A 27,999-nucleotide genomic window follows, 5' to 3' on the forward strand; every position below is an offset into this window, starting at 1 on the left:
CAGTTGTGATGAACAGTCATCTGTTAACTTGGTGAATGCCAGGCCATGATGAAAGAATTTCCTTATGAACAAGACACATTTTACGGAAATATTGAAAAGGGTTTGTAAGACATTTGCAAGGAAAAATATCAGTGATCTCCAGACCATAAAAGATGTATGAAATCTAGTATACATCTTATTTAGAGCAATTCTTAGCCTTGATGATAGAAGGTGTTAAACCGAACTAATTAATGAGTTTGATCAGAGCTCTTCAGACTATGGTTATGATGAAACAACTGAACATCAATCCCACCATGAGGTGGAGAGAAAGTGCTCACATGTGAAAAGGTGTTAGGCACAGGGACTGATACAGATATGACCTCAGATCGGATCTGTCTTTTGGCTATTATTAGGAAAATGTCCCTTGGATCCAGTTCCTTGTGTGGCACCAGTCATGCAGCTGCAGTTGAGACAGGGACCATGGGCTCAGACAGAGTAGGGGGAGGGCCTCTGGGAAAAACAAAGCAAGATAATCCATTGTGGGATTTGCTTTGACCTGCTGGGAGGCCCAGTTTATTTTTCAGACTTTATCCAGGTGCTGCTTTTCTTCCTCCAGCCCTAAACAAATGATTTGCAACCTGGGCAGTGTAGCAAACAAAGCCCAAAACAACATAGTAAAAACAGGAAGGATTCCATCTTGAAAATAAGATTGCATTTTAAAACCCAATTAGCTTAAAAAGTAAGTTTCTTAATGTACTCTTTAAGAGACAATAACTCAGCCACCGGAGCAAAGCAGGCAGTCTTAAGTGATATGCTCCCAGACCAGGATGCTGCTATCCTGGGAGGAAATCAGAGCAGTAAATTTCTTGTAAATAACCAGGAAGACTAATAAGAAACTTAATGTCTCTTCAAAGAAACATTTTGGGACCACTTAGCAAGTGTACATCCCTAGCCCTTTGTCTCTCAACTGCCTATAAAACCCCTAGACAGCACCCTACCCCGGGGATCTCTTGTCCCCAGCTGGCATGAGCCAGGAGCTCTGTTCTCTCACTGCATCTATAAATAAAAGCCTCTGCCTTGCTCTCCTACCTGGAGTGTTTGCGAAGTTCATTCTTTGACTCCGCAAACAAGAACCCCAGCATCACAGTCATACATTTCCAGGTATCAGTAACAGAACTTCAAGAAGCCACAGGCCACAGCTATAGCCATGGCAGTAGGGCGTCTGCTCCTCTGTTTTCTTTGAAAGGCTAAGTGTGGCTACTCTCCTTCTCCCTTACATTTTATTTAAACCCGTGTTCCCTCCTACCCATAGTATTGTGGAGTGACATCCCATTTCCTATTATTAGTCCAAAGAAGAGAGAAAGAGAAAATGCAGTATTTGGATGTAGCCCAAAGAGATTTGGAGTGGGCATAGGGATAAATAATGGTGATATAATTTCTATGGCTCTTGATTCCCTTCTAAATGTACCTTTTAAAGCAAGGACAGTAACACTGATTTTTTGTCATCTAATTTTTATGTGTAGGTAATAGTCAAATAGTTCAAAAGCCAGCATACATGAGTATACAGTGAAAAGCCTAACTCCTTTCATTGTCTCCCACCTACACGGTTCTCCCCTAATGTGTCATCCTTGCTCTAAGTTTTATGTATCACTTTCCAGAAATTCTTTAGGCATATATAAGCAAGAACAAATAGGGCTTCTTGTTTTAGGAAAACTATCTAGATCATTTTTAAGATCTATTCCAGGAATCTGGTATTTCTTTTCATAGCCAAAGCTCATATACAAAATCTTTCTGATACTTTATCGTAAATGGCCATAAAAAGGACCAAGAAATCAGTGGTGGATGGCGGTTTCCTCCAACTGGCATGCTGAATAAGAGCAGCCAAGTGTAGTTCCAGTCCAGACTCTGAGTACAGAATTTCTCTATCACTGAAACGAAAGGCAGAGAGCTTGCAGTAGCAAAAGGAAAAAGAAACCAGATCATACCTAGAAACAATTTACAGATGGAGTGTGGTTGTCTTTTCAAATGAACTGCTTTTTCTATTATTTCCTAAAGTCGTTAAATAAACCACAGCCGGTGCCAGTGCAGTTCAGGGAGTTCAGAGCTGATCCCTGGCTTTGGCGAGTCCCTCAACTGGTCCTAGAAATGGGGCTGGATGGGACCAGAGCCGAAAGAGTCACAGTGCTTCCTTCCTCTGTCGACTCTTCTCTGGGAACACGCCTGGGATGGGGGAGCGGGGGAGCGGAGGGGATGGCCGCTGAGGGGCAGGGCTCCGCACGCGTGGGAGGGGGAGCTGTGCTCTGATGGTATTTTTGGAGGCTGTAATTCCACTGCTACATTTCCTAGCTCACCTTCTCTTACATTTTTCTCAGCCCAACCTCTGTTCCCTCTCTCCAGATCTTTAAGTTACCACTGAGGCTAGAAACAAGATAGATGCTTCAGGCTCGGGAACCCTTTCTAGTCAAGATTTTCTCCCGCAATCCCATGTGTTAATATTTCAAGAAAAAAATGGAACTCTTAACTCCCACTTACATTTAGACTTGACTTGGAAATTCTTCCTACTTAGATAAAAATGTAACTCCAAATGAATCTTATTTCAACATCACTGTGTACATTCAATATTGGCAATCGCTGGTAAAAACAAATGGTATGAGGATTTCATGGCAGGCACAGTGTGTGGCATGAGGAGGTGCTCCAAAAAATTCTGGTAAATGAATACCAATCTGTCCAAATGCTTGGCAACCACTGATCTCCTTTCTATGGCATTTTGTAAAAACTGTAACATTTGCTTTTTCCCCTATAAACTAAGTAATTATCAAAAGTCTTTTAAATATGGATAAAGAATAGTAAGTTTAGCCTCACTATTCTAGAAGTAGGAGTAAGTAAATGGGTGGGCTTGAATCAGACAGACCTGGAATAAAATTTGCTCATCCTCCCATCCATCTATCCATCCAACAAAATACTTAATAAGTCCCCTATATCTGAGACAAGGCAGGATATTCCTGTATAAATTAATGTGGACAAAACAGCTTCAGTCTTCATCCTATGGAACTTCCCTTCTAGGGGAAGAGAGAGTAAACAAACTAATCACAAACTGTGGTAATCTTTATAAAGGAAATAAACAGCAGGCTGAATTAGAGGATAATGAGATAAGAGTGTAGATATTGTAGATTAGGTAGGCAGAGAAGCCATCTATGAGAAAGGCATTTAAGCTTAGACTCAAAGAATCAGCAGAAGTTAGCCATGCCAAGAGTGGAGGATGGTATTTCAAGGACAGGGATCAGCATGTACAAAGCTTTAACATAGGAAAGGACATGGCATATTCAACAACCTTAAAGACCAGGGAGAATTTGAATTCCAGCTCTGACTTCAGTAGCTGTGGAAGACAGAATAAGCTATCCCATCTTTTGAGCCTTCAGTTCTTCATATTTAAATATAAGATGATGGTACACACCTCACAGGGTTGTTGGGAGAATTCAATGGGTACTCAGTGAAAGAAACTGAAGCCTCCTTGAATCACTTTACACAAAGGTCTTTGAGACTCCAGTTGGTCCTCATCACCCAATGTACTTGACCATTTTATGTAGTCTTGGAAGTCAGCCATTACTGGAGCCACAGACCATTATCCATCCCTGATATTTCCACATCCAAAAAGAAGAGAAAATACACACAGATTCCATTTGTTCATCTGAAAAACTTTGGAAATCAAAAGAGAAGAGAGAGAGAGACAGAGGGACAGACAGAAAGTAAAAGGATTTTGTTTTTCAAAATGCACTTCATTATTTTGGAATACATTTTAAAGGTCAGGTAGGACTTTGCTCTTACATTTGGAGAGCATTGAGGTTTAGGCCTAAGTGTTCAGGAAACAGAATAAAGAGAACTAAAATTTTGGTCACTGTATACCCCACAATATAGTGGTCACAGTGCTTGGCAAGTCATGTACTTTAAATCATTTAATCTCACAAGAATCCCGCAAGATAGGCTTTATTAGCCTTGTTTTAAAGGTGAGGCAAATGAAGCTTGGAGAGCAATACGGACTTCATTCAATCTCTTATCTTGTGGAACTGAATATAGAATTGGGCAATTCTTTGATAGTGAGACTCTATAAAGTTAGTAAACAGTGCATATAGTTGATATATTTCTTTAGAATACTTAATTGTGGCTGTACCACATTATTATTAATTGATTAATAATTACAAATTATAAGATATAATAATGACAATAATGCCATTATCATTAATTTAACTCAGTAAGCATTTACTGCATATCTAATGTCTCAGGCACTACAGTGGGAAGAGATATATAGCGCATGGCTTATTTAGGGGATGGAGAATAACTGATAGCCCATTGACGCTAAGGTGTGTGTTGGGGCAGGAGTGGTTAGTAGGGTCTGGGTTATGCCATGGTAGAGTTTTGGATCTTGTCCTGTGGAAGATAGGCACATGATCAGAGTAGCATTTTAGAAAGTCTGCTCACAGAGCTATTTTTAGATAAGGCTTTGTAAGCACCAGTTTGTGCTGTAGGGCCACGCTAATAACCTTCCTCACACATTATGCTCCCATTTTCCTTTTAGGAACGGTGGATGGTGCCATGGACCTGATCTTGATCAATTCCCTACCTCTTGTGTCTGACGCCGAAACGTCTCTCACCTGCATTGCTCCTGGGTGGCGCCCCCATGAGCCAGTCACCATAGGAAGGGACTTCGAAGCCTTAATGAACCAGCACCAGGATCCACTGGAAGTCACTCAAGATGTGACCAGAGAATGGGCTAAAAAAGTTGTTTGGAAGAGAGAAAAGGCTAGTAAGATCAATGGTGCCTATTTTTGTGAGGGGCGGGTCCGAGGAGAGGCCATCAGGATACGGACCATGAAGATGCGCCAACAAGGTAACGTGCCCCTTGGCTGAGGGCAGGGAGTCCCCCTGAGAGGCCCCTAGGCTGGGCGTGGCGGTCAGAGGGCGGAGCCCCAAGGCCCTGTCTGCCTCTGTGCACGCACTGCTGTCTCTAGTCCACAGAGCGTTGGAGATACAAGAGACCACCCACTCCAACCGCCTCACATTCACCCTTCACTAGACATTGTGGTTAGTTCATGAGATGAAATCGAATAAATATTCTTCTACAAGGGTTCCCTTGGCCCTTATGGAGATATGAACATGTTACATGTATGTAATAAGAAAATCACAACATGAAGACTACTGTCCTAACTGTTGGTTTTTTGGGGCTTTCTCATTGATTTTCATTTGATTCTTTGTTTTGTTTGTCCCTGAGTATTCTTCACAGAAATTAATGCTTCAGGGGGGGAAAAATGGTAGAAATAAAAAATTAAAAAGGGAAACATCTATCAATAACTTATTTGGTTACTTGGTGTATCACTTATCTATTGCCATAGTAATGCTGTGTGACACATGACCACAACCACAACGGCATAAAATAAGCATTTATAGCTTGTGAGTCTAAGTCAGCTGGGTTGATTAGTCGGCCCTACTCTGACTGGGCTCTCTCATAAATGGATGTTGACTGGCTGTAGGCTAATTAGACTGGCCTTGACTACGCCAGTTGGTTCTGTTCCATGTCCTGTTACTTTCAGCAGGCTAACTTGGAATGTTCTTATTGAGATGGTAGAGGTTCTGGAGAACAAGTAGAAACACAGGCTTCCTGACAACTAGTCTCAGTATTGTATACTCTCACTTCTGCCTCGTTTTATTGCTCAAAGCAAGTAAAATAGCCGAGCCTCAAGTCAGAATGGCTGGGCATACACAATGAAATGGCAAAGAGCATGAATACAGGGAAGGATGAAGAATTTGGACCCTTTTCTCAGGCAACCATTCTTGGAAAGAGACCATGGTTTCATTTTAGCAGTTAAGCACCCAGCCCCCCCGTTCGCAGAGCACCAGAACTTTGAAGGAGGATGCTGAGAGCCCTGCAAGGGAGGAGGGGTGCTCCCTGCTACTGCCTCACAAGGCAGGGATGGAGGGAGGCTCTCTTCCAAAGTAGAAGGGATCCTAAGCTAAAACTTTTGGCCAGCCCACCAAACTAATGGCCGTTGGAGGAGATGGCACTGTAAACATTATTTTAGGATACCGTTCTGCCCCAAAACTCCCAGGCCTGGATGGGCAGGTAGAGCTGCGGTGCTCTTGATGTTGTCTGCTCAGAGTTCCAGCAGAGACGACCTCTCCTTATTCTGACTGGACTCATCTGGCCTCTCACCCATCAGCCCCTTTATCTGTGCTGGCCCGACCTAAAATGATCATTTCCAAATGATCATTATAACTACAAGGAGCTATGGAATGAGAATGTGTCATTTCATGAGATAATGACATGGAGCTCTTTAGGGTTTGATTTTTAATATAAAACTGATCCAGCTAAATTATACACTTCAGTACATTTCCCTGATGGCGATTTCTTATATAAGAATATTCAGTTTTTTAGATCAGTGCTTCTCAAAGTTCAAAGTGCTTACAAATCACCTGTGGAACTTGTTGAAATGCAGACTCTGATTCAGTATGTCCTTGCGGAGAGTCGAGATTCTCCATTTCTAACAAGGTCCCACGTGATAAAATGCCTCTTGGCCTGGTTCCACACTTTGAGTAGCGAGTGTTTAGAGTCATCCCCTAGCTGGGGTCCGTCTGAAGACATTTCTTAGAATTTGCTAATGGTGGTAATTAAAAGATATGAACACAATAAATTCATTTTAGGGTCAAAAATGATAAAATCACTTTTCATTACAAATAAAGAAAAAGTTTTCTTAGCAAAACTGTAATGCTCACCTTTAAATGACACCAGAGTGAATGGGAAAAGTGCACAGCAGACATTCCCAGGAATGCAGCCCTCCGGTGAGGGAAGAGAGTTTGAACAAAGGGATGTGAGGTGTGCCAAAGCTATCATGACTGAAAAGTCAGCTCTTATTTTTTGCATGTGTCATTTGAGATTTGACTTGTAAGAGTTATTTATGTTCTCCTGCTGATATTTCTGCATTCTGAATGAAGGTGATCTGAGATTTGTGCCCCAGTGGTTTCTTAGGAATGAAATGTGTGGAGTGCCACCATGCCCTTCCTGGGCTGTCCTGGAATTGTCCTTGGCAATGTACAGATAAGAATTTTTATATTAAAAGAGTGTTGGAAGTGAAAAACCAACTGTTATGATCCCACTAAGCTGACAGTCCAGGTCAACACAGATAAAGGATAGCTTAAATTCAGTTAATGAGGCAAAGGCAGGAGTGGATAATGAGAAACAGTGAGAGAAGATGGCTTTTAGACTCATATTCACCTGAATTTTAATTCTTTCTCTACCACTTATCAGTTGTGTGGCCTTAGGCAAATTATTTAACTTCTATTGATCTAATTTTTCATCATCTGTGAAATGGTCATAATGTACCTTCAAATTGTCTTAAGTTTTAAATACAATGGTATATGCAATAATCCAGTTCCCATGAGTGCATTTAAAATAAGATTTGATTTTGCCCAATGGGTGTGTTCCTAAAAGCTTGTGTACAGTGAGACACTGCAGAATAAGTTACATAATAATAACACTAGCAGTTTGTAAATAGTGGGAAAGGGATTTGATGCCAAGTGATCTGACTTTAGAGCCTGTATTTAAATGCCCAACTGCACTACCCTGTGTACATTGCTCTCACTTAATGTTAACTACCCTCCCCATTCTGAGCATTTGTTTTATGAAGTACAATTCTAGCTGAAACTTTGATAAGCAACCCAGGGCATAGAGCAGAGGTATGGGAGTGAAATTCAGGCAGACTTAGGTTTGAGCCTAGCTCTGCAATTGAATGCAATTGACATAGTTACTGAGTTTATACAAAATAAAAAAATAGACGGTACTTTCTCTCTTGTGTTTTAATAATAAGAACACCCAAGCTGTTGAACTGATTCTGTTTCTTTTGGTGACCATCCAGTGGTTGAAATATGATGTGAGGAAAATGGTATCTTTATGATGAATCAAGAAAACCTCCAAAATGATGTCTTCATGACACTGTTAATTCCCTGATAAAACATGATGGGAGCTCAGAAGTGTCTGCCCAGGGACACAGCAGGATAGAATAAACATCAGCATATTCCAGCTTGCTGCTGACTTGTGCATCTGGGGAGGAAGTGGAAAATCCATTTGAGATGTGCCAAAACATGGCTTAAATTGGCTCACATACTCCAAATGGCCAAACTGTTTTTATCAATGGCATCATCCAAAAAAGTCAAAGACAGTTTGTTCAAACCTCATTGGTGATTTCATTTAGCAGGGAGGGAGGTATAATTGAAGTTTGAAACTTTCACATCCATAGATCTGTTTCAGAGTGTTTCATCAGAGGACACACAGGTGACTTTTTTTCCTACTTTCATTTAAGAAATAACAACAAAGCAAAACTGAAGGAACAAAATAGCAGCAGACTCACAGGTTCCAAGAAGGGCCTAAAAATTACCAAAGGGAAGGGATGGGGGAGGTCAGGTGGGGAGGGAGGGAGAATGGGATTGTGTGGTATCATAATTAGTGCACATGGTGTTTGTGGGGTCACGGGGAAGACAGTGTAGCTCAGAAAAGACATGCAGGGACTCTGTGGCATCTTACTACACTGATGGACAGTGACTACAATGGGGTATGGGAGGGACTTGATAATAAGGGTGAATGTAGTAACCACATTGTTTTTCTTGTGAAACCTTCATAAAAGTGTATATCAATGATACCTTAATTATAAAAAAAAAGAAAGAAATAGCTTTACTTTAAGAACATCAAACTTCCCAAACATGGTTTGAATATATTTCCTGGATACTTATTATGTGCCTGACATTCCCCTGGCAACCTTATATACATTACTGTTTAATTTTGTCTTTACCAAATTCATGTCTGGTGAGGACTATTATGACCCCATAGTAATAGATGAAGCTTAAAGCTATTGTAACTTAGGTGCATTCACACATAAGGTGTTCCCAACGTTGGACCTGGGTCCTAATGACCACCATGCTGTCTTTCAAAACAGGGGATAGCCTGCCCTCCTGGACTGCTCAGTCTAGCAGGGGACTGTGCCCTGCATGGAGCTGGGATGGGGAAGTGCAGGGTATTTGGAGAGCAGCTCTGAGGGCACTTAGCCTAGATCCCAGGGGTTGATAAGACCCCTGGACGTCTAGAGGGAGACTGATGAATCAGTGGGGAGACACCAGGGGAAAAAAGGAGCACAAGGAAAGGAGGGTGTTCACAACTCGGACATGAATGATCATGTGGTCTGTTTGAGGACTTGAATATAGCTCAGAGTAGCTAGAATCGAGACTTAAGGGAGTGGGCCTGGAGTAGGACGCACCTGAAGAGCTGGTATTTCAGAACAGTTGTAGAGTTAGTAAGTTTGTCTCAACTTGTACACTTATTCACTGTTGGGAGGCCTTGGGTAAGGAACTTAGTCACCCTTGACTTCATCTCCCATGTGGTAGACTGTGGATATACTTTCTCCAAAGCACAGTTGTGAAATTATACAAAAAAATAGTGGACATAAACCTACATTATTAGCTTTGGTCTTTATCACTACATTAAAGGAGACAACTGAAATTTAACTCAATTTTCATCCATGAGCAGCACTTTTATTTATAACTTTTACTACCATCTATTCTCTTCTCCAGCCCTTAAGGAATAGTGAACTGTGTTCTTAAGTTCTGTCAATTAATTAGCCCATCTGAATGGTAGTGAGCAAGTCATGTTCTAACTTAGGCCTCTAGAATCTCATTTATAAATGAGATGGTAGGACTGTCAAGTGCTAACATTATAAAACCTACAAAAGACTTCCATAGCCAAGTTACCTTGTTCAAACCCTGACTCTCCCAGGAACTTGCTGTATCACACAGCAAGTTGGACAAATTACTGAACCTCTCTGTACCTTAATTCCTCATTTGTAAGATTAGGATATATGTAGTACATATCTCAGAGAGATATAATGAAAATTAAATGTGTACAAAGTACCTGGTATAGTATATTATAAATAATGAATGGCCCATAGTAGGCACTTTTAAAAGGTGTTTATTGTTGTCATGTTCCAGTCGAGTCACGTGATATCAATATATGTGTACTGTGTACAAGCCAGGCTCCTTTACCATCAAAAAGCCCAAAGTGCCACATGGAGATCATGGACCCTTCATCAGTAGTCAGCAGAGAACAATCCCAGGAACACTAATGAAGGAGGTGGCAGGCTGGACAGCAGTGCAACTCTGGTGTGACTGTGCTCCTAACCTAAGAAACAGGGAGCTTAAAAGGCACAGAGTCTGAAATAACAATAACAGATAACAAACAACAGAGTGGGGAAAAAGAAAAGTCACATTGGAGTGGAGCTTAGTGGGGAATCTTGGTTCCTTTTCAGAACACCATTCTGAGTAGGTACCACCATCAGCTAAACAATTTTCACATAAAGGGGCAGCAAATATAAACAAACCACAGAAAAGAACAACAGTATGAATTGGTCAGGAAAATTTCTCTCAGGAACTCAGAATCATGCCCCAGAGAGCAAGAGGTGCACAGGTTAGGATGCCAAAGGAAGCGCCCTGTCGGAGTGAGAGGGGCCCCGTAAAGTGCCCTCACCCATCCTCTGCCTGCCCTCCCTGCACAGTTGATCCATTTTAGTCCTGATGAGAAAGCTGCCGCACATATCCGTATTACAAATGTCAGCACAGTGGTGTTGCCATTTATCTGGGAAGACTCCCGACCTGAGCACCCAGGGGCTTGACCTGTCATTTAATATTCCTAACAGCCTGTTAAGGTAAATTCTTTTACTTTCAAATTAGATGAGGATGCTGAGATGTTCAGCAGGGGAGTAGCTTGCTCAAAGAGGTCCAGTAAGTGGCGAGGGTGGCTTCAAGGCTGGGGCTGACTTATTCCAGTGTTCACAGTACCCTTCGATCCACACCATTGTCCCTCCGGGTTTGCCCCATGTTATCATCTGTACTAAATTAGGCATTTATATGGGAGTCCTGGCAGGGCACCATCCCTCAGTCAGCAGGCACAGCCAAACCGGCAGCCAAACAGAAAGTCCAGGTCCTTCTACGCATGGTTCAGAGACATGTTCTACCCTCAGAGGGCAGCTCTCTAGTTCAGTGGTGCTCACAGCCCACGGCCGACTCTCTAAGGCCATGCGTCTGAAAGCCGTGGGTGAGATGAGAACAAAGGCTGACTCACCTCATGGTCCTCAGCAGGAGCCCCCTGGTCCTCGTGGCTTTTGATCCCAGGCTAAAACTCATGGGAATTCAGATTTCACACTATTGGTTTCTAGTTTAGGTGCACTGTGTCCAGAGAATTTGTTCTACAGGATATTGATTCTTTGTTATTCACAGAGCTGTGCTTTGAGGCTTAATAAGGAAGGCAATATATTTGAAAATAACATGTATTCAGATAGCTGGGCCCTGGGGTCTATGACTATCCAACAGATTTTTAATTGTGTTATTCAGATTTTCCATTTGTCTTTAGTAATTTTCAGTCTGTTTGATTAATCAGTTTCTGAACATTTCCACTCTACTTGTAGATTTGTCAGTTTCTTTATTTCTATCAGCTTTTGTTTCATGGGGTTTGAACCTCTGTCCTTAGGTGCATATCAAGATTATGGTATCTTCCTGGTAGATGGCTTCTTTTCACCACCATGTAAAGACCATCTTTATACCTAAAACTTTGTCTTGACTTTAGAATAAATTTTTTCCTGGTAGAAATATTGCAGTATCAGCTTCTTTTAGTTATTAAGCGTCCAGTATATATGTTTCTATCCCCTTAATCTTATGTGTCATTATGTTTAATGTGTAGCTCATGAAAAAGCACATAGTTACATATTTTTAAAAATTCATTCTGAAGTTCTCTGGCTTCAATATATATTTGCCATAATATTCCATCTTTTCTGTATGCTGGGGTTTTTCTTCGGGCTTTTTTCTCTTCTTTTATGTCTTCTGTTTACTTCCATTCTCTCCTGCCCCCAGTGTTTAGGAAAGTTACGTATTCTGTTTCTCCTTTTTCAGTGGTGACTCTTACATTTTAAAAATTGGCTTAACTTGTGTATCAGTTGTATCTCAATAAACTGAAAATTTTTAAAAATTGGCTAAACTTAATAAAGACCAAAGTTAATCCCCCCTTATTCTTATAGTTGTAGCTCTCTGAAGATTATGGTATAAGTTAAAGGAATTCAGAAACTCTTGTGGCTGGGAGAATGTTAGAAGATTTTATTCACACATCTTGTGCAATAAGCTAGGAGACTCAGGCAATGTGGTATTCCAAGCCCGAGACAAGGACAGAAGTTTCCAAAATGATTTTGTAAGTCAAATATACAGTAACTTTCCCAGTGTCCTCCTACTGTCCCATCCCATAACTGTCAGTTCATATATAAATGTATAGTTAATTAATAATTAATTAATTAGAAGGTAAGATATTGGGTCCCATATTACATTATTCTTCAATATTTCTATGTTTACACCATTAGGAATAAGTCCAGCATTGTGCTGATTCCATCTGTGGAATGTTCAGGGGCATTCCAAGCAATTAGAATTATTTTGACCAACAACAACTAAAAGGACCCAAGAGAAGAGGCACTTGGTAAATGTCTAGCCATTCATTTTCTTTCCTACTTTGAGAAAATTTGGTAGGGATTGTACAAGGATGGCTGAGTTATAATATCAGGTATTAGTTTGAGAATAGATATTAACCAACACAAAGTCCTCACCTCCCCAGCTAGTTGCATGGAAAAAAACGTGTATATGTATATTGTGTGTACCTATTTACAGGTTTACAGAGGAAATGACTATTCCTTTCATCAGGTTCTTCAAAAGGTGTAGGACTTTAAAAGGCTAAACACCCATCAGCTACCACTGTTTTTCATAGTGTAAAAATCAGCCAATTCCTGGCAAGTGCCAGCCTTCATCTTCTGAAGGTCAAGGTCAAAGTTCAGTTTCTCCTAGAGAAAATGGGATCTCATTTTCTCATTTTTTTTCTCTCTTTTGAAAGCTTCCTTCCTACCAGCTACTTTAACTATGACTGTGGACAGGGGAGATAATGTGAACATATCTTTCAAAAAGGTGTTGATTAAAGAAGAAGATGCAGTGATTTACAAAAATGGTGAGTGTGTATTTTGTTTCCTTCCAGCTCTGTGGTGTGAGATACTCGAGAGCACAAAACCTATTGGGTCATTGTCCCATTATAGTCATGGGGGCAGATGTTGAAAATAGAGCTATTATGATACAAACTAATCAAATTCTATGATAGCAGTTGTCTTAGGCAATGTGTTTGGTTATTTAATCAAGTAAATTAAAGTGGAGATTCATATACATAAATGAATGTACATACATTATATGAATTATCAATGCACAATGAAACCTCATCGTGATGGGATAAATGGGGTCCCAAATTCAGCCATGTAAAATGTGAGGTTGATTACAAGGTTAAGGAAATGACCAGAGTAGGCCTGGGAAGCCAACTGACACTTCCGGGGGGGCGGGGGGGGGTCCAACTGTGTGATATACATAACTTTAGGTCTCTGGTTTAGCACCACCTGGTGGCAGTTACCTGACCCAGCTGAAATACTGTTGGAGACTTCTGAGTTCTATGAATGGATAGGACTTAATAGATTGGAGTAATGTGATTCTAGGTATCTCCTGGTTAACTGATTAGTTGGCAGGGCTACCTGATTTTTCCCACCCAGCTTTGCCTGTTCACCTCTCCCTGCAGAATAAGAACTCTCGGCAACCCCATCTCCATTGTTTGGTGGTAGATCCCACAGACGAACTTCTCCGCTCTATGACCATGACTTTCTTGACTGTTGGGAGAGCACTGAACAGCTCAGCCTTTTCATTCTTCTCCCACATCCAATATGCTAGAGCACATTTTCTATATCAGGCCAGGGAAAGCTGATTAAAAAGTAGGGTCAGACAAGGAAATAGGATTGTTTGAAAGTGACCCATTGTTCTCCACTCTTCTTCCTTACCAGGTTCCTTCATCCACTCGGTGCCCCGGCACGAAGTACCTGATATTTTAGAAGTGCATCTGCCTCATGCTCAACCCCAGGATGCTGGGGTGTACTCGGCCAGGTACATAGGAGGAAACCTCTTCACCTCGGCCTTCACCAGGCTGATAGTCCGGAGTAAGTGACTGAGAGGCCACCACCTGTGATGCTGTGGTTGTTAGGATTTTTACTTGTGAGTCACAGAAACCGACTCTGGCTCCTCTATCAAAAACCAGGGATTGGTTGGAAGTACACTTATATGTCTATGTAAGGCATCTAGAAAATTAATGGAAAAGCTGACAAGTTTCCAGAAAGATAGGCTCCAGGGGAATGTCTGAGGCTCGGCACTGCGGAGGGGACGTGGGGCTTTCCAGGATGCTACTATTACTCTAACGCAGCTTCAACAGTGTTTCTTTTATGTCCAAATTTTGAATTCCCAGGATAAAGAATTAGACTGACCGAACATATGCTAGGTGTCTGTCTAGATCAATGAGCTATAGACAAGGGTGGAGCCACATACTACCTTGCAGGCAAGATCTCACACTTGAATAGCAGCAGCATTGGTCCCATAAAAAGGGGGAGTCGCGGGGAGGTGGGCAGTCTCCCTGAAAGGTGTCTGCCACCAGGCAATGAGTTGGGCCTCCTGGTTTGGTCTATTATCTAGTTGAACATTAAGTGCCCTATAAATCCCACATGTTCCAGTTCATTTAAAGCTCAAATATAATTTCTGTTTCCAGGTTTGAAAATGAACGAGTTAGAACTATTGAAAACTTTTTTCTCCTATTCTAAGTATCAAAGTGGGAAGTAACCATTACTACTAGTTTTTATAAGAAATTGATCTATAGAAAGCAAAAAAAGTTTTGCCCTAAATTTTCCCCAGCTATGCCAGTTATTCATGACATTAAATATTCAGGCATTCAGGTCTAAGTACTTGGGCTGCTCTGTCATTCAGCTACTGATCGGTATCTGTAACCTATGAAGAGTATTAATTTTACTTTTCATTATATTTATTCATTCATACAACCAATATACATTGATACTAACTCCATGCCCAGCATTGTGTTAGCATTGAGAATACAAAGATAATAAGATGGATCGCTGTCCCTTGGGTAGTCCTCAGAGCAGTCATATACATAAACAGTTATTGCATTATGACAATAGAAATGTGAAAAGTGTGGTTCATTTACTTTGGGCAGGTGAAATCCCCCTTTATTCCACTGTACTCAGTGGAAAATCTGAATGGCAAGAACACAGTTTGCATTCATTTCATTTAGATGCTTTCTCTCCAGTCTGATACAGCACCATATACCAGGGGTACTCAGAATCTGGGATAAAGGAGTCCATTTTCTAACAATATCAGGAGCATCAGATGTTGCTATATGGTAAAAGACTTAAAAGTTTTTTTTTAATGTTAAAACAAACATGACTTCAGTGTAGACTAGAATTTAAAATTCACCTGACCTTTTAAGATACAGTGAAAGACTTGAAACACATTTTGATTTCCAAGTTGTCTCTTCTCCGATCACTAGGAGCACATATTCATTGCTCTACTGCTAGGAGCATCTCAATGAAACAGGAACACTGCTGATATCTAAAATCATTCTTAATAATAATGACTTAATAATGAGGTACGGCTGAAGGCATTTGTCCATTTCGTATAACTGTAAGTCTCTCTCAAGGATGAATCGAAACCCATGATTAGTCAGTGCATAAAGACTTTGTTAAAAATCACACTCGTTGTATTTATAGGATTTCTTTTCAGTATAAATTCTCTCTCTGACAAAATATTTCTCACAAGCATTAAGTTTATAGGATGTCTTTCCGAATGCCATCTCTATATATGTGGTTAACTAAAATACTAAACCACAAGGCTTTTGAGGAAAACAACAGAAGCCCACTGCATACATGTTGCTTATCATTAAACTCTTCCTGACGTCTACATCCCCAACAGATCACCCCAATTATACTCTTGAGCTTTATTTTTTCTTCTGTCCCAGGATTAGGAGTGAAGCTGGGACAAGTCTATAGATAGGTACAGTGTTAGAGACATCGTGTACTGTTAACAGGGAGCCCATTTTCATCTCTATGGTCTGCCATCATTAGTTTTCACTACGTGCAAATAACCTGTGGTATGGCTCTCAAGAAACCACTAATTGTGCAGAGGTACTTTTTCCCTTTATTAAGGCATGTATTAGCTTTTAGACATTTTGTGGTTTTATCTACTAAGTGGAAGCCTGTAAAGAAAGGGTCTGTGTTGACAGTCTTCCTGATTATTTTAGAGAAAGTCTTGATAAGCAGGAGTTCTTGCCAAAGAAATTATAAGGTTACATCAGCCGTAGGCACAGATCCAAGCTTACCATTTTAAGACTAACATTCAAGGACAAAGAAATTACTAGTTCCTTTCAAATGAGAAATTAAATTCTTGACCACAGAGGGTCATCCAATTCCTGGACTTTCCTTATATCAGAAGGTATTCTTAGTCTTAATTAACAAACCAAAGTCACCAAGTGTAGGAGGAAATATGAACCTGGAAGCATTTTACCATCCTTGTACTATTGGTTTTGTGTTTCTTGTTTCACTTCTAGTTTTCTACCTGAAAAACAGGTGGATGCTATTAGCTCCTGCTTCCCTTCAGAGCTGAATCCCTTCTCCTCATACTGAAGATCCACAGGTTCTCAAACTCTGGAATGTACCAGAATTATCTGGAGGACTTAGTAAGCACAGATTTCTAGGATACCTGCAGAGTTTCACATTCAGTAGATCATGGATAAGGAATGCACTTGAGATGCGCATTTCTACCAGATTCCCAGGCAATGCAGAAGCTGTTGGTCAGGGACCGCACTTTGAAAATCACTGCTCTGGTCTCTCATCGTACCTGCAGCTCCTGAGCATGCTGTGGATGGAGCATGCTCACTTTGCCTGGAACACCCTCTGCAGCCTATCTTTGCTACTTAGGTGGTCCTGCAGATTCAGCACACATATCACCTCTTCTGGGAAGCCTTCCATTATGCTCTCTTCTATCCCCAAGACAGGATTAGGTACCCCTTGTCTTTGTTTCTATCATTAGACTATTAGCTTTTAGAGAAAAGATGTTTTATTTTGTTTGTTGTCATTTACCAGTGTCCACTAAAATGACTGACATGAGGCAAGTGCTCAGTAAAGGCTGAATGAATGTGCTCCACTCACCAGAGCTTTGTTTTCTTTAATGAAAGGATGTGAAACTCAGAAGTGGGGACCTGCATGTAATCGTGACTGCACTGTTTGTATGAACAATGGTGTCTGCCATGAAGACACTGGAGAATGCACCTGCCCTCCTGGATTTATGGGGAGAACATGTGAGAAGGGTAAGTCAAGAGTACTTGGTGAGTAGGCTGTAGATTTTAAAAGTCATAATTGCTGGATCTAGAATTTTAGATCTGGACATAGTTGGGATTGGAAGCTAAATGGACTCTGCTAGTCCATATGGTACCTTTGCGTGAATTTCTAAAAAGGTGCCCTTTACTGAAGGTTCTTTATTGCCAATGACTATAAAGTTGCAATGAGTATACAAATCTACAATGTCTATGATATGAATGTCACAGTCTAGGTTTGTGCAGTGCACAACCTACACACCTGTGGGTTTTGGCTCTGTTGTCCTCTCTGTGGGGCAGTTTCATTATCTGTAAAATGAGCCATGAGGGTTTGTTCACCTGCTCATGCCATAGCTGAGACTGGATTATTTTTCATATTCACTGATCTAGGAAATCCCCTTTAAAAGAAGAATCATGCATTTCAAGGGGTTGCATATTTGACTCTGAATCATCTTTTTCTCCTCTGCCCCCAAGCTTGTGAACTGCACACATTTGGCAGAACTTGTAAAGAAAGGTGTAGTGGACCAGAGGGATGCAAGTCCTACGTGTTCTGTCTCCCAGACCCCTATGGGTGTTCCTGTGCCACAGGCTGGAAGGGCCTACAGTGCAATGAAGGTATGCACACCCCAAAAGAGGAAAGGTTCTAGCAGGTACAGAAAGATCTGGCATGCTTCTGGAAATCACAGTGTGGGATATACATAGACTGCTCAGATATTTATTGCAACTGTTCATTGCTGAGCTACAGGGTTTTAAATTACAAATCTTTATATCTAAAGTGAATTACACTTTCACATTAAGACTCTGTGCCTCATAAAAAGTGCTTCTTGGGGAGGGAGGGACAAGGGGATTAAAGGGCACTATAATTCACAATTACAATATAGGTAGGTCACAGGGAAGGCAGTACAGCATGCAGAAGACAAGTAATGACTCTATAGCATCTTACTATGCTGATAGTGACTGCAATGGGACATGTGGGGGGGCGCTTGATAATGTGGGTGAATATTGAAACCACAATGTTGTTCATGTGAAACATTCATAAGATTGTATATCAATGATATCTGAATTTTAAAAAGTGCTTCTCATATATATCAGCTGGGGACCTTATTAAAACAAAAATTCTGATTCCATAGGTCTGGAATAAGGCCTGAGCTTCTGCATTTCTAACAAGCTCCCAGGTGGTGTTGATACTGTTGGTTTTCAGATCACACTTTGAGTTGGAAGGTCATAGAAGATTTGTTTTTCTCAGTGGGCCATAAATATCACAGCTTTTAGGTTAGATGCAGATAGGATGGGATTTGAAAATTGAGGAAGTAAAGATATTTTTTTCTGTGGACCTTTCTTAAACAGTACTAACTTTCACCTACGTAAGGATTCCCTCTGCCCTTTCTAAAATACACTTTCATTTGGTGAAGCTCAGTGGTATATGCTTTATATCTACTTCCCAGTATGCGTTTGAAATCTACTGTCAAACATGAACCTGCAGCCAAATTTGCCAGAAACTCCCTAATGAATATTAATGTGGTGAATTAGCCTGAGCTCAAAGGTTTTTCAGTATTGACCTCACAAAGTCAGCTTTTTCCACATCTGGCATATTGGGAGCTATGATGGGATCCTCAGAAAATTGGTAACAATGGTGTAGGGAAGAGCAATTCAGTAGAAATATAAATAAGCCATGTATACAACTAAAAAATTAATAGTAGCCACATTAAAAAAGGAAAAAACAAGCAGATGAAATAAGTTTAGGATTTTATTTAACTCAATATATCAAAAATATTATTATTTCAACATGTAATCATTAGAAAAAAGTATTACAGATGTTTTACATCCTTTTTTTCCACACTAAGTCTTTGAAATCTCAATTGGACCAGCCAATTCAATAGCCATACGGGCAAGTGACTACCATGCTGGACAGCACAGTGGTAGGGGCTCATAGTAAGGGGGCAAAGAGGAGAAGTACGCAGAAGTAAGCTTCAGTTGCCTCCAGGACTCATTCAGTCCCCTCTAAATGCTGTGTCCACTCCCATGGAGCACTGAGGATGCCACATCAGAGGAATCCTATCTGGCATCAGAAAAGTACATCTTAAAGTAAAAGGTACCTACCTCCAGGTAGGGGAAGATCCAGTCCTGCTTTAAAAAGAAATTATTAAAAATCATATAAATTAAAAAAAAAACATGTGCATATGTGAGTGCTTTGCTAGGGCCCAGGAAAGGGTGCATGCTTGTGAGGAGTCTAGAACACAAGCTTCATCAGTTTCGTAATGAATGTGTCTCTAGACCCAAACTCATGAGAGTACATTTCATGAACTCATCCTAGCCCATGTGTGGCCCAAGAAATCACCAAGATTTTATGGAACTGAAATATTCTAATGTTCTCCCAGACTCCTCCCTTGACCTCCAATTACGTGTGTTAGAACCTTTCATATTGTCCCATAGGTTCCTGAGGTTCTAATGATTTTTTCCTAATTTTTCTCTGTTCGGATTAGATGTCTCCTGAGATAGCTTCAACTTCGACTCTTTCCTCTATCATCTCCATTCTCTTGCTAAGTCCATTTTTGTTTCAGACATTGCATTTTTCAGTTCTATAATTTTTTTTGTTATTTTTTATAGTTTATATTTCTCTGCTGAGATTGATCATTGTTTAATTTGTTGTAAGAATATCTTCCTTTACCTCGTGGAGCATACTTATTATGCTTTAAAATTCTTACCCACTATTTCCAACATCTTGGTCCCTAAGATTGGCCTCTATTGATATTCTTTTCTACTGAAAATGGTCATAATTCTCCATTTCTTCTTATGTTGAGTAATTTGGGATTGTATCTTGGATATTGTAAATGTTATATTGTAGAGATTCTGGAGTTTGATATATTCCTTTCAGGGATGTTGATTTTATTTTGTTATGTTTTAGCAGGAAATTAACTTGGTAGGACTCAAACTGTAAACTCTGACTCTTAATCATCAGATCAAACTCAGTTCAGTTGTTTTATCCTTAACTGGGCTGCTTTGAGTCTCTACTGAGAATGTGAGGCTCAGGGACCAGCCAAAAATAAGGACTTCCTCTCTCTGGCTCTGCCTTTTTAGGCTTTCCCTCTCACTTTCCAGTGGCTGTGGGTGCCTTGTTTCCTCTGCTTCTGCAGGCCAGTAAGACTACAGGTTTTCTTTGGAGTTTTAGCTTGCCTACCTATTGTCAACTGTACCCAAACATTAAACTAAAAAGTGAAAAACAGGAAGCACACCATTCCCATCTTCCAAACTTCCCTTCAGAACTTGCCTGTTTCCCTCAACTCTTCAGTGCTATCTGAAGGGCTGGCTTGCTTTCTTTTCTTATTTTTTTCAGGTAATTGTTTTTTCAATATAGTTGTTTAAGAGAAGGTTGGCTTAGTAGGTGCCTATTCAACTTTCCTGGAAGAAGAATTCCCCAAACTTTTATGTTCCTAGTAATTCAGATAAATCATATACTACTTTATGTGAGTCAGCTGAGAGAGTTGATAGGGATTGATAGAAAAATAAAACTAGCCACCTTCAGTCATAGTTTTCTCCCTTCCCCTGTATTAACACTGGTTTTGTTGTCTTTGTTTACAGCATGCCAGCCTGGCTACTATGGGCCAGACTGTAAGCTCAGGTGCGGGTGTACCAATGGGGAGAGGTGTGATCGGTTCCAAGGATGCATCTGCTTTCCAGAAGGGCTCCAGTGTGAGAAAGAAGGTAAAGCAAGGTAACACTGTAGTTGGGGCCATGTTTGGCACATTTTAACAAAGATTTCCTGGTATGATTGTTGCCCCAGAAACCCATGATCCTCAAGTCACTTCTGTTTCCATTCATAAATTGGGAAGAATACATCCCAAGTCCTTAAGGACAGCATTCTTGTTATTTTCTAGGGCCCTTCATACTAGCCTTCGTTTCTCCTTCTACTAGGAATAAACCATGTGTTCTTTGTAGCACATTAAGTGATGACTGGCTATTGGACAACTCTGTCTACCCCTTCTGCTCCCTTTTCCAGGACTAGGCTTTTCCCTGGATACAGCACAACAGGGAAAGAACTATTTGGAGCAGTCTGGAAAAGGGTATTTTTTTTTAAAGATACAAAGAAAGAAAAAAGTGGAAAAGATTACCCTCAAGATGAAATTATAAACAATTCTAGTTCAGAAATTACCCTAGAGCAGGGGTCAGCAGTGACCCACAGACCAAGTCCAGCCCACTATTTTATTTCACCAGCTTTATTGAGATACAATTTTACACCATGAAGTTCATTACCTTAAATTGTACAATTCAATTGTTTTTAGTATGTTCACAGAGTTGTGTGGCTATTACCATAATCTAAATTTTGAATGTTGCCATCATATCAAAAGAAGCCTTGTACCTATGAGCAGTAACTTCCATTCTCCCCTCCTTCCAGCCCCTGGTAACCATTAATTCACTTTTTGTCTCTACAGATTTACTTATTTTTGACATTTTATACACTGTAAATGAGATCCTATATGGTCTATTCAGCTGGCTTCTTTTGCTTACCATACTGTTTCTGAGGCCTGTGTCATAGCACATATCAGTGCTTCCTTCGTTCCTTTTTATTGCCCTACCATCCATAGCAACACCCAATAGCAACAATATTCTAAAAATTTTACTGGAACACAGCCATACCCATATGTCGGCAATGTGTCATCTGGGCCTGCTTTCCCACTACAACAACTGAGAACTTACAGCTTGCAAAGCTGAAAATATTCACTACCTAGTCCTTTATAGAGAAAGCTTGCTAACTCCTGCCATAGAATATACTTTTTAAAATTAACAGAAGCTTATTTTTGTGCATTTCCAAAATTTTAAAATAATAAATATATATATTTTTCAATAATATAAATATAAATGTTATAAAAAGAAACATACAACCAGTAAACTTCCTACTCAGAGTAGTAAGACAGGTGTAGCCTTCTCTTTGCTAGTTTTAAAATCAGAGCAAATATGTGAGGGAAATAGCAACAATTGCTTTTTAAAAGCCTTTGGCATGTCAGCTTTACCCTTTCTCTTCTTTCCCCAGTGTTCTGATTTTGCTGTAAGGCAGGGTCTAGGAAGGGGAGGAAATGTCTTGGGACCATCAGAGCATTAGATTGAAAATGGACAGATAGTAAGCATGAAGTTTTGAATTTCTATTTTACATCTTCCTTTCTGTTCTAAGGCTGATGCTGTAAAAGGTATGAGTCTTCTGATCTAGATCCAGGTCCCAGCTCTCAGAGAGTCGTCCCCTTTCTCCACCACTGCACCCTACCCTCCACTTTTATATCCACCTTACCTCCATCCATCTGCAGAAAATGCAAGGAGACAATGAAGGAAAGATGGCTTAAAAGTGTCAAAGCACTTTTTTTTTCTAATTTTTATTTCAAATAAGCTTTATGAATAAGGATTCCCTACTGAATTATAAATATTTAAAATAGCTGTAAATTATAAAGCATTACACATATTAGAAAAAATTAATCTGAGTGTAGAAGTGATGCTGTGTATTTTTTTCTAACTTACTGGTTTCTTCTTAAGCTTTGCAATCAAATAAATTTCTCTTGTTACTTATAAGTGTAAATAAAGAACACTCAACTGCTTATATATTTTCCATTTAGTGAGGGTGCTGCACAAGGAAAACAAAGAACTTGCAACTGAATCAAATGATTAAATCATGATACATAGATTAGGCAACAACTAACTTACCGATTAGAGAGAAGGCTTAAGTGAATATTTTTGTTAGAGAATAAATTTTAAAATGTTAAACAGTTCTTCATTGTTGCTATTGGTTTGTTTATTTAGTTCGGTCTTGCTATTTGGTAAAGATCATCTTTGAGGCAAAAAATATTTGGCTTTACATTTTTTCCAAAAGTGTTAAGATGAACTAAAATTGATAATGGGAAAAAAAAAATTAAACGGTGGGGAAGGATAAGGATAAAAATGTGAAAATGTATAAGATTGGGTATATATATTTTTTTGTTATCATTAATCTACAATTACATGAAGAACATTATGTTTACTAGGCTCCCTTCATCAAGGCACTTTTAATAAAAATTCCTAGTCGAATAACTTCTTAGGCTGAAATATTTTGTAAATTTTCTAATCATAATCTCTTAAATCTACAGATATATCAGAGAACTGCCTTTGTAGGTATTAGGCCTTTCTTGTCCTCCATACCCTTTACCCATTTCATTCTAGGCCTGAGCAATAGGATATCAATATAAAATATCAATACTGATGCGTTTACCTGGACCCTACCTCCTCCTACCACTGAGAATAACAGCACATGACTGCAGCTCTTGGGGCCCCTCCATGTGCTGCCTTCTTTACTAAGTGTGGGGCTGTTTTCAGCCAGGTCTCACACTTAGTTACAAATGCTCCAAGGTTCTCTAGGACCCTGCAGTTTGAAATAAAATTGTTATTTTTCAGGATAATTCATTGTCTACTCTGTAGACATTAGGCGTGGTCCTTTTTGGGTCCCTGATACCTTTTTTGATACTAGAAACAATTTTTCTACTTTCAATATTGGCAGCAATATTTTTAGATTTGGCTGTTGACTAGTAATTGATTTGGGAGAGTTATTTTCCACTCTACTTCTTGGATATAAATGTGAATGCTTTTAATCATCTACTTGCAGACTTCCCAATCAGTGAGACATCTCTCATATATCAAAACAGAGGATCATATTGTTGAACCCAGGGTTGTTTGCTGAATGGAAGAGCTAGTTTTTAGTTTTGTGAAAATTCTTGGGTCAGGGGAGATATCGCCATGATGATCATTTTAATATTGAGATTGTTTGTCCCAGGGCCATGGAGGGGGCACAGCATTATGGGGAAGAGTGGAGACTCTGGATTCATAAGGGTTTGAGTTTGAATCTGAGCCTCAGTCTCCTCATCTATAAAATGGGGACCACAATAGCACCCACTTCCCAAATGTACTGTGTGATGACAAAACAGTGTAATATTTGCAAAGTTCTTTCCCTGTGCATAACTTATTAAATGGTAGCTTCTTTTATTATCACTTCTGTTGCTGTGTTAAAGGTTAGATTCCACTGTGCTGTTTTCTTAATCTAGGCATGCAAAGAAAGACCCCAAAGATAGAAGATTTGCCAGATTACATTGAAGTAAACAGTGGTAAATTTAACCCCATCTGCAAAGCATCTGGCTGGCCACTACCTGCTAATGAGGAAATGACCCTGGTGAAGCCAGACGGGACGGTGCTCCAGGTAAGAGTTATTCTTCATCTGCCCTTCTGAAACCACTAGATGCATACAGTGTAATAATCACCCGCTGAAGGCTAGATTCCACACACGGCTTGGCAGTGCCCTATGCCAGAGTATTGTTAGCTTTGACAAAATGCCACAGTCCTGGGGAGGCAAAGCAGCTTCACTGATTCCTCCTGCACAGCCGGCACTGCAGTGCAAGGTTGGAAATATGTCACCACAGTGGAACTGATGAAGCTGAGTGCCATGGATGGCACTTATCCTGCAGAACTTTCTAGCAGTATGTGGGAGAAGTATGTCAGCCTGTGCAAGCCCACCATATCCTCATGTCTCCAACTCCCATATCAGGAAGTATGATGTGGTCCAATGACCACAAAGGGGTGTTGCACCCCATGAATTGGCAAGATGCATGTGCTACCTACCAGGCGCTATCAGGATATGGAGATTTGATGACTGGCGTATTCCTATTAGGCTCGCTATAGCAGCAGTTAGTGGAATATAGGAGAGGAAAGTTCAGCATAACCCATATGACTCTAGACACATCTATTCCCACACCCCCAATTCAGAAACCTCAGGTCTGATTGCAACTTTGGGTCCCCTCCCTCTCCACTTGACCTCCTTGCTGGTACTCACTGGCCAGGGCCCTGTCACAGACTTCTTTGCTGGAAAGGACTAAGCTGTTTTTCCACCATTTCCCTTCTCTCTTCCAAGTTGGACAGGAACCACCCCAAATATCTGTGTCACAAGTTGATGTATTTTCTTATATAAATATTTTTAAATCATTATTTCATTTTTTTCTCAAAGATGACTGAAAATCAACTTGACAAGAAGACAGATCTAAGTGACCTCTTAGTGGCAGGATATGTAGAATGTGCCATTACCATTACCTGATGTTTCTACCCCTCAGATGTTCCCGATTCTACTCAAACATCCTGTTAGGTAGTAGAAGCCAACTGACAACTTCCAAAGTTCTGTTGGCCTTTGCAGGAGTTCATGGAAGTGACCACCACCACCCTGTGAGGTCAACCATAATACATATAATGTCTTCCGTGACATTACTTGTCCTTTTTTATTTTTGCAGAAGTGGAGACTGGCTGGGTGGAGTTAAGCAGCTAAGGAATTGGTCAAAAGTGGCAGAGCTAGGCTGTGAATTCAGGCCCATGTGTCTTCAGAGCCCTGACTTTTTCTGCAGCTCCATACTCAGTGGCCCCTCAAATACTGTAGGAGGCCATTTTGTCCTCTCACCCAGCCATCTCTGTATTAATCAGAAGGGTACAAATATTACTAGACACAATGTAAAAGGAATTAGACTCCTAGCTTGTGAGTGTTTACCTCACACTCCCAAAGACACAAATACAACAGCAGGATCTGAGAGGGAATCAATCCAACATAAACTTTCAGGGCTACTACAATAGCTTTGGAAATAAGCCAATGATTATACAAGCGTTGCATTTAGTTTCTTAATCTCTCCTAGAGAGCTTCTTATTAAACAATGAGATGGGGTCAGTGTTATGGACCTTTGTGTTTATGCCTCCCTGGAAGCTTTTATTTGTATTTGACCTTTCCAGCCAAAAGACTTTAACCATACGGGTCACCTCTCAGTGGCCACCTTCACCATCCACCGGATCCTCCCCTCTGACTCAGGAGTCTGGGTCTGCAGTGTGAACACAGTGGCTGGAATGGTGGAAAAGCCTTTCAACATTTCTGTTAAAGGTAAGCTCCATTTTCCAGAGGGAGAGCTCATATCCTCAGCATGCAATGTTTATGAATTGCTGGGTGCTGCTTTTAGACAGAGCTGTTATCTGACCACTAAAATGCCTTTCAGATATTTTTCAAGATGCTAAATCTTTAAATAAAATTCACATGAATGAATATGGAAAGAAGGATTGAGTAAATGGCCTTCGGAGTCACACAGTTCTGGGTTTGATTTTTGTCCCGTATAGCTAGGACCCTTGTGTGTGGCCCACGCCATGCTATATAATAAGCACGAATGCTTTTTTCACATATCTGGGGCTTCACATATTAATTCCTCCTATGAATTAGTATTTCAAAATTCAAATTACTCTAAGTGGATATATGCACATTTGTGGCTTGAGGGAAGAAATAAAGTGGAGGAGAACCCCAGTTAGCTTGCTTGGTATACATAGATACAACAAGTAATTGTAAATCGAGAAGTTACTAATGAGCCCATTTCGGTAAAAACACCTAGCAGCATTCTGTTATATATTCTAGAAAGGCACTGGACCGAATGCCTCGCATCCTTTATCTTATTAAAGTTTATAAGGACTTTGTGGGATAGATACTGTTCTCCCCACTTTACCAGGCAAGAAACTGGTTCAGGGTTCAGTTAACTTGTCTAAGGCAGCACATCTGGTAAGTAGCAAATCTTAGTTTTGAAGCCGGGTCTTTGACTCCAAACCCTGCACCATCTTTTCTAGACCATTTTTGGGTAATCTCAGAGGTAATTTCCATAAATGAAATGAATATAAATACCCAGAGCATAATCTTTTTTTTTTAAAGCCCAATAACAGCAGTAGCATAAATACAGTCTCATAGATTTGGACTCTGCCCTAGGAATTCAGGTAAATAATTTCAGAATCTTCAGTATTTTTTGGATTACTGAAAAAAGCCCAGATCTGCTTTCTTCATTAGTACTTTCACATGACCAAAATAATTTCTTCTATGTTCTTGGAAAGAAAGGAAATGATACAAAGACAAGACCAATTACCTTATTTTTAAGCTTCTTGGAATGTTTGCTTCCCATGGAAAATAAATAATATGTCCAAAACAAACCATATTGCTAACATTCAGGAGATCCACTGGTTCTAATTTTTATTTTTTGATAAGAGATGCAGCACACAAGATTAATGCATAAAAGCATCTCTAGTTACAAGTCCCCAATGCCTCGTCACTCTCATACTGACATCCACTGAATGGAAATAGCCATCAGATAAATTAATCAGTGTCTTTAATCATGGTATTTAAAAAACGCATATTAGTCTTTTAGTACTAGAGTGCAAATTGGTACAACCACTTTGGAAAAGTGGCAATATACACCAAAGCTAAGTATGCACCTACCCTATATCCCATATCCTCGATATGCTCAAAAGAGATGAGTGCATATGCTCAAAAAGACATCTTCAGTACTGTTCAGAGCAGTTTTATTCATAGTAGTGCCAAGCTGAAATTATCCCAAATATCCATCTATATTAGAAGGGATAAAAGGGATAAATAAATTGTGATATATTAATATAGAATTGTTTGCTAGGGCTACCATAGCAAAATACCACAGACTGGGTGGCTTAAACAAATTAAATTTATTTTCTCACTGTTCTGAAGGCTGGGTAATCAAGGGATTGACAGAGTTGGTTTCTTATGAGACCTGGCCCCTTGGCTTATAGATGGCTGTCTTCTCCCTCTGTGTGTGTCCTATAAGGACAACAGCTGGATTAGGAATGACTCTAATGATCTTATGTTTAACTCAAGTACTACTTTAAAGACACTACCTCCAAATACA

At 40.1% G+C, this 27,999-nt stretch overlaps 1 protein-coding gene across 3 annotated transcripts in view; it reads left to right on the forward strand.

Annotated features, from left to right (window-relative positions):
- Nucleotides 1–27,999, forward strand: part of TEK (TEK receptor tyrosine kinase) — a 97,709-nt gene that overhangs the window by 38,365 nt on the left and 31,345 nt on the right. For 2 of the 3 annotated variants that reach the window (XM_036898073.2, XM_036898071.2), the window contains exons 2-9: nucleotides 4,553–4,864; nucleotides 12,935–13,045; nucleotides 13,914–14,066; nucleotides 17,141–17,272; nucleotides 17,753–17,893; nucleotides 20,858–20,980; nucleotides 24,334–24,485; nucleotides 26,051–26,195. In XM_036898073.2, coding sequence (XP_036753968.1) covers nucleotides 4,553–4,864; nucleotides 12,935–13,045; nucleotides 13,914–14,066; nucleotides 17,141–17,272; nucleotides 17,753–17,893; nucleotides 20,858–20,980; nucleotides 24,334–24,485; nucleotides 26,051–26,195 — 1,269 coding nt within the window. The remainder of the gene's footprint in view (nucleotides 1–4,552; nucleotides 4,865–12,934; nucleotides 13,046–13,913; nucleotides 14,067–17,140; nucleotides 17,273–17,752; nucleotides 17,894–20,857; nucleotides 20,981–24,333; nucleotides 24,486–26,050; nucleotides 26,196–27,999) is intronic. The other variant, XM_036898074.2, reaches the window with a different exon arrangement.

This window comes from Manis pentadactyla, chromosome 3 (genome assembly GCF_030020395.1).
Source record: "Manis pentadactyla isolate mManPen7 chromosome 3, mManPen7.hap1, whole genome shotgun sequence".
In the NCBI taxonomy this organism is placed as follows: domain Eukaryota; kingdom Metazoa; phylum Chordata; class Mammalia; order Pholidota; family Manidae; genus Manis; species Manis pentadactyla.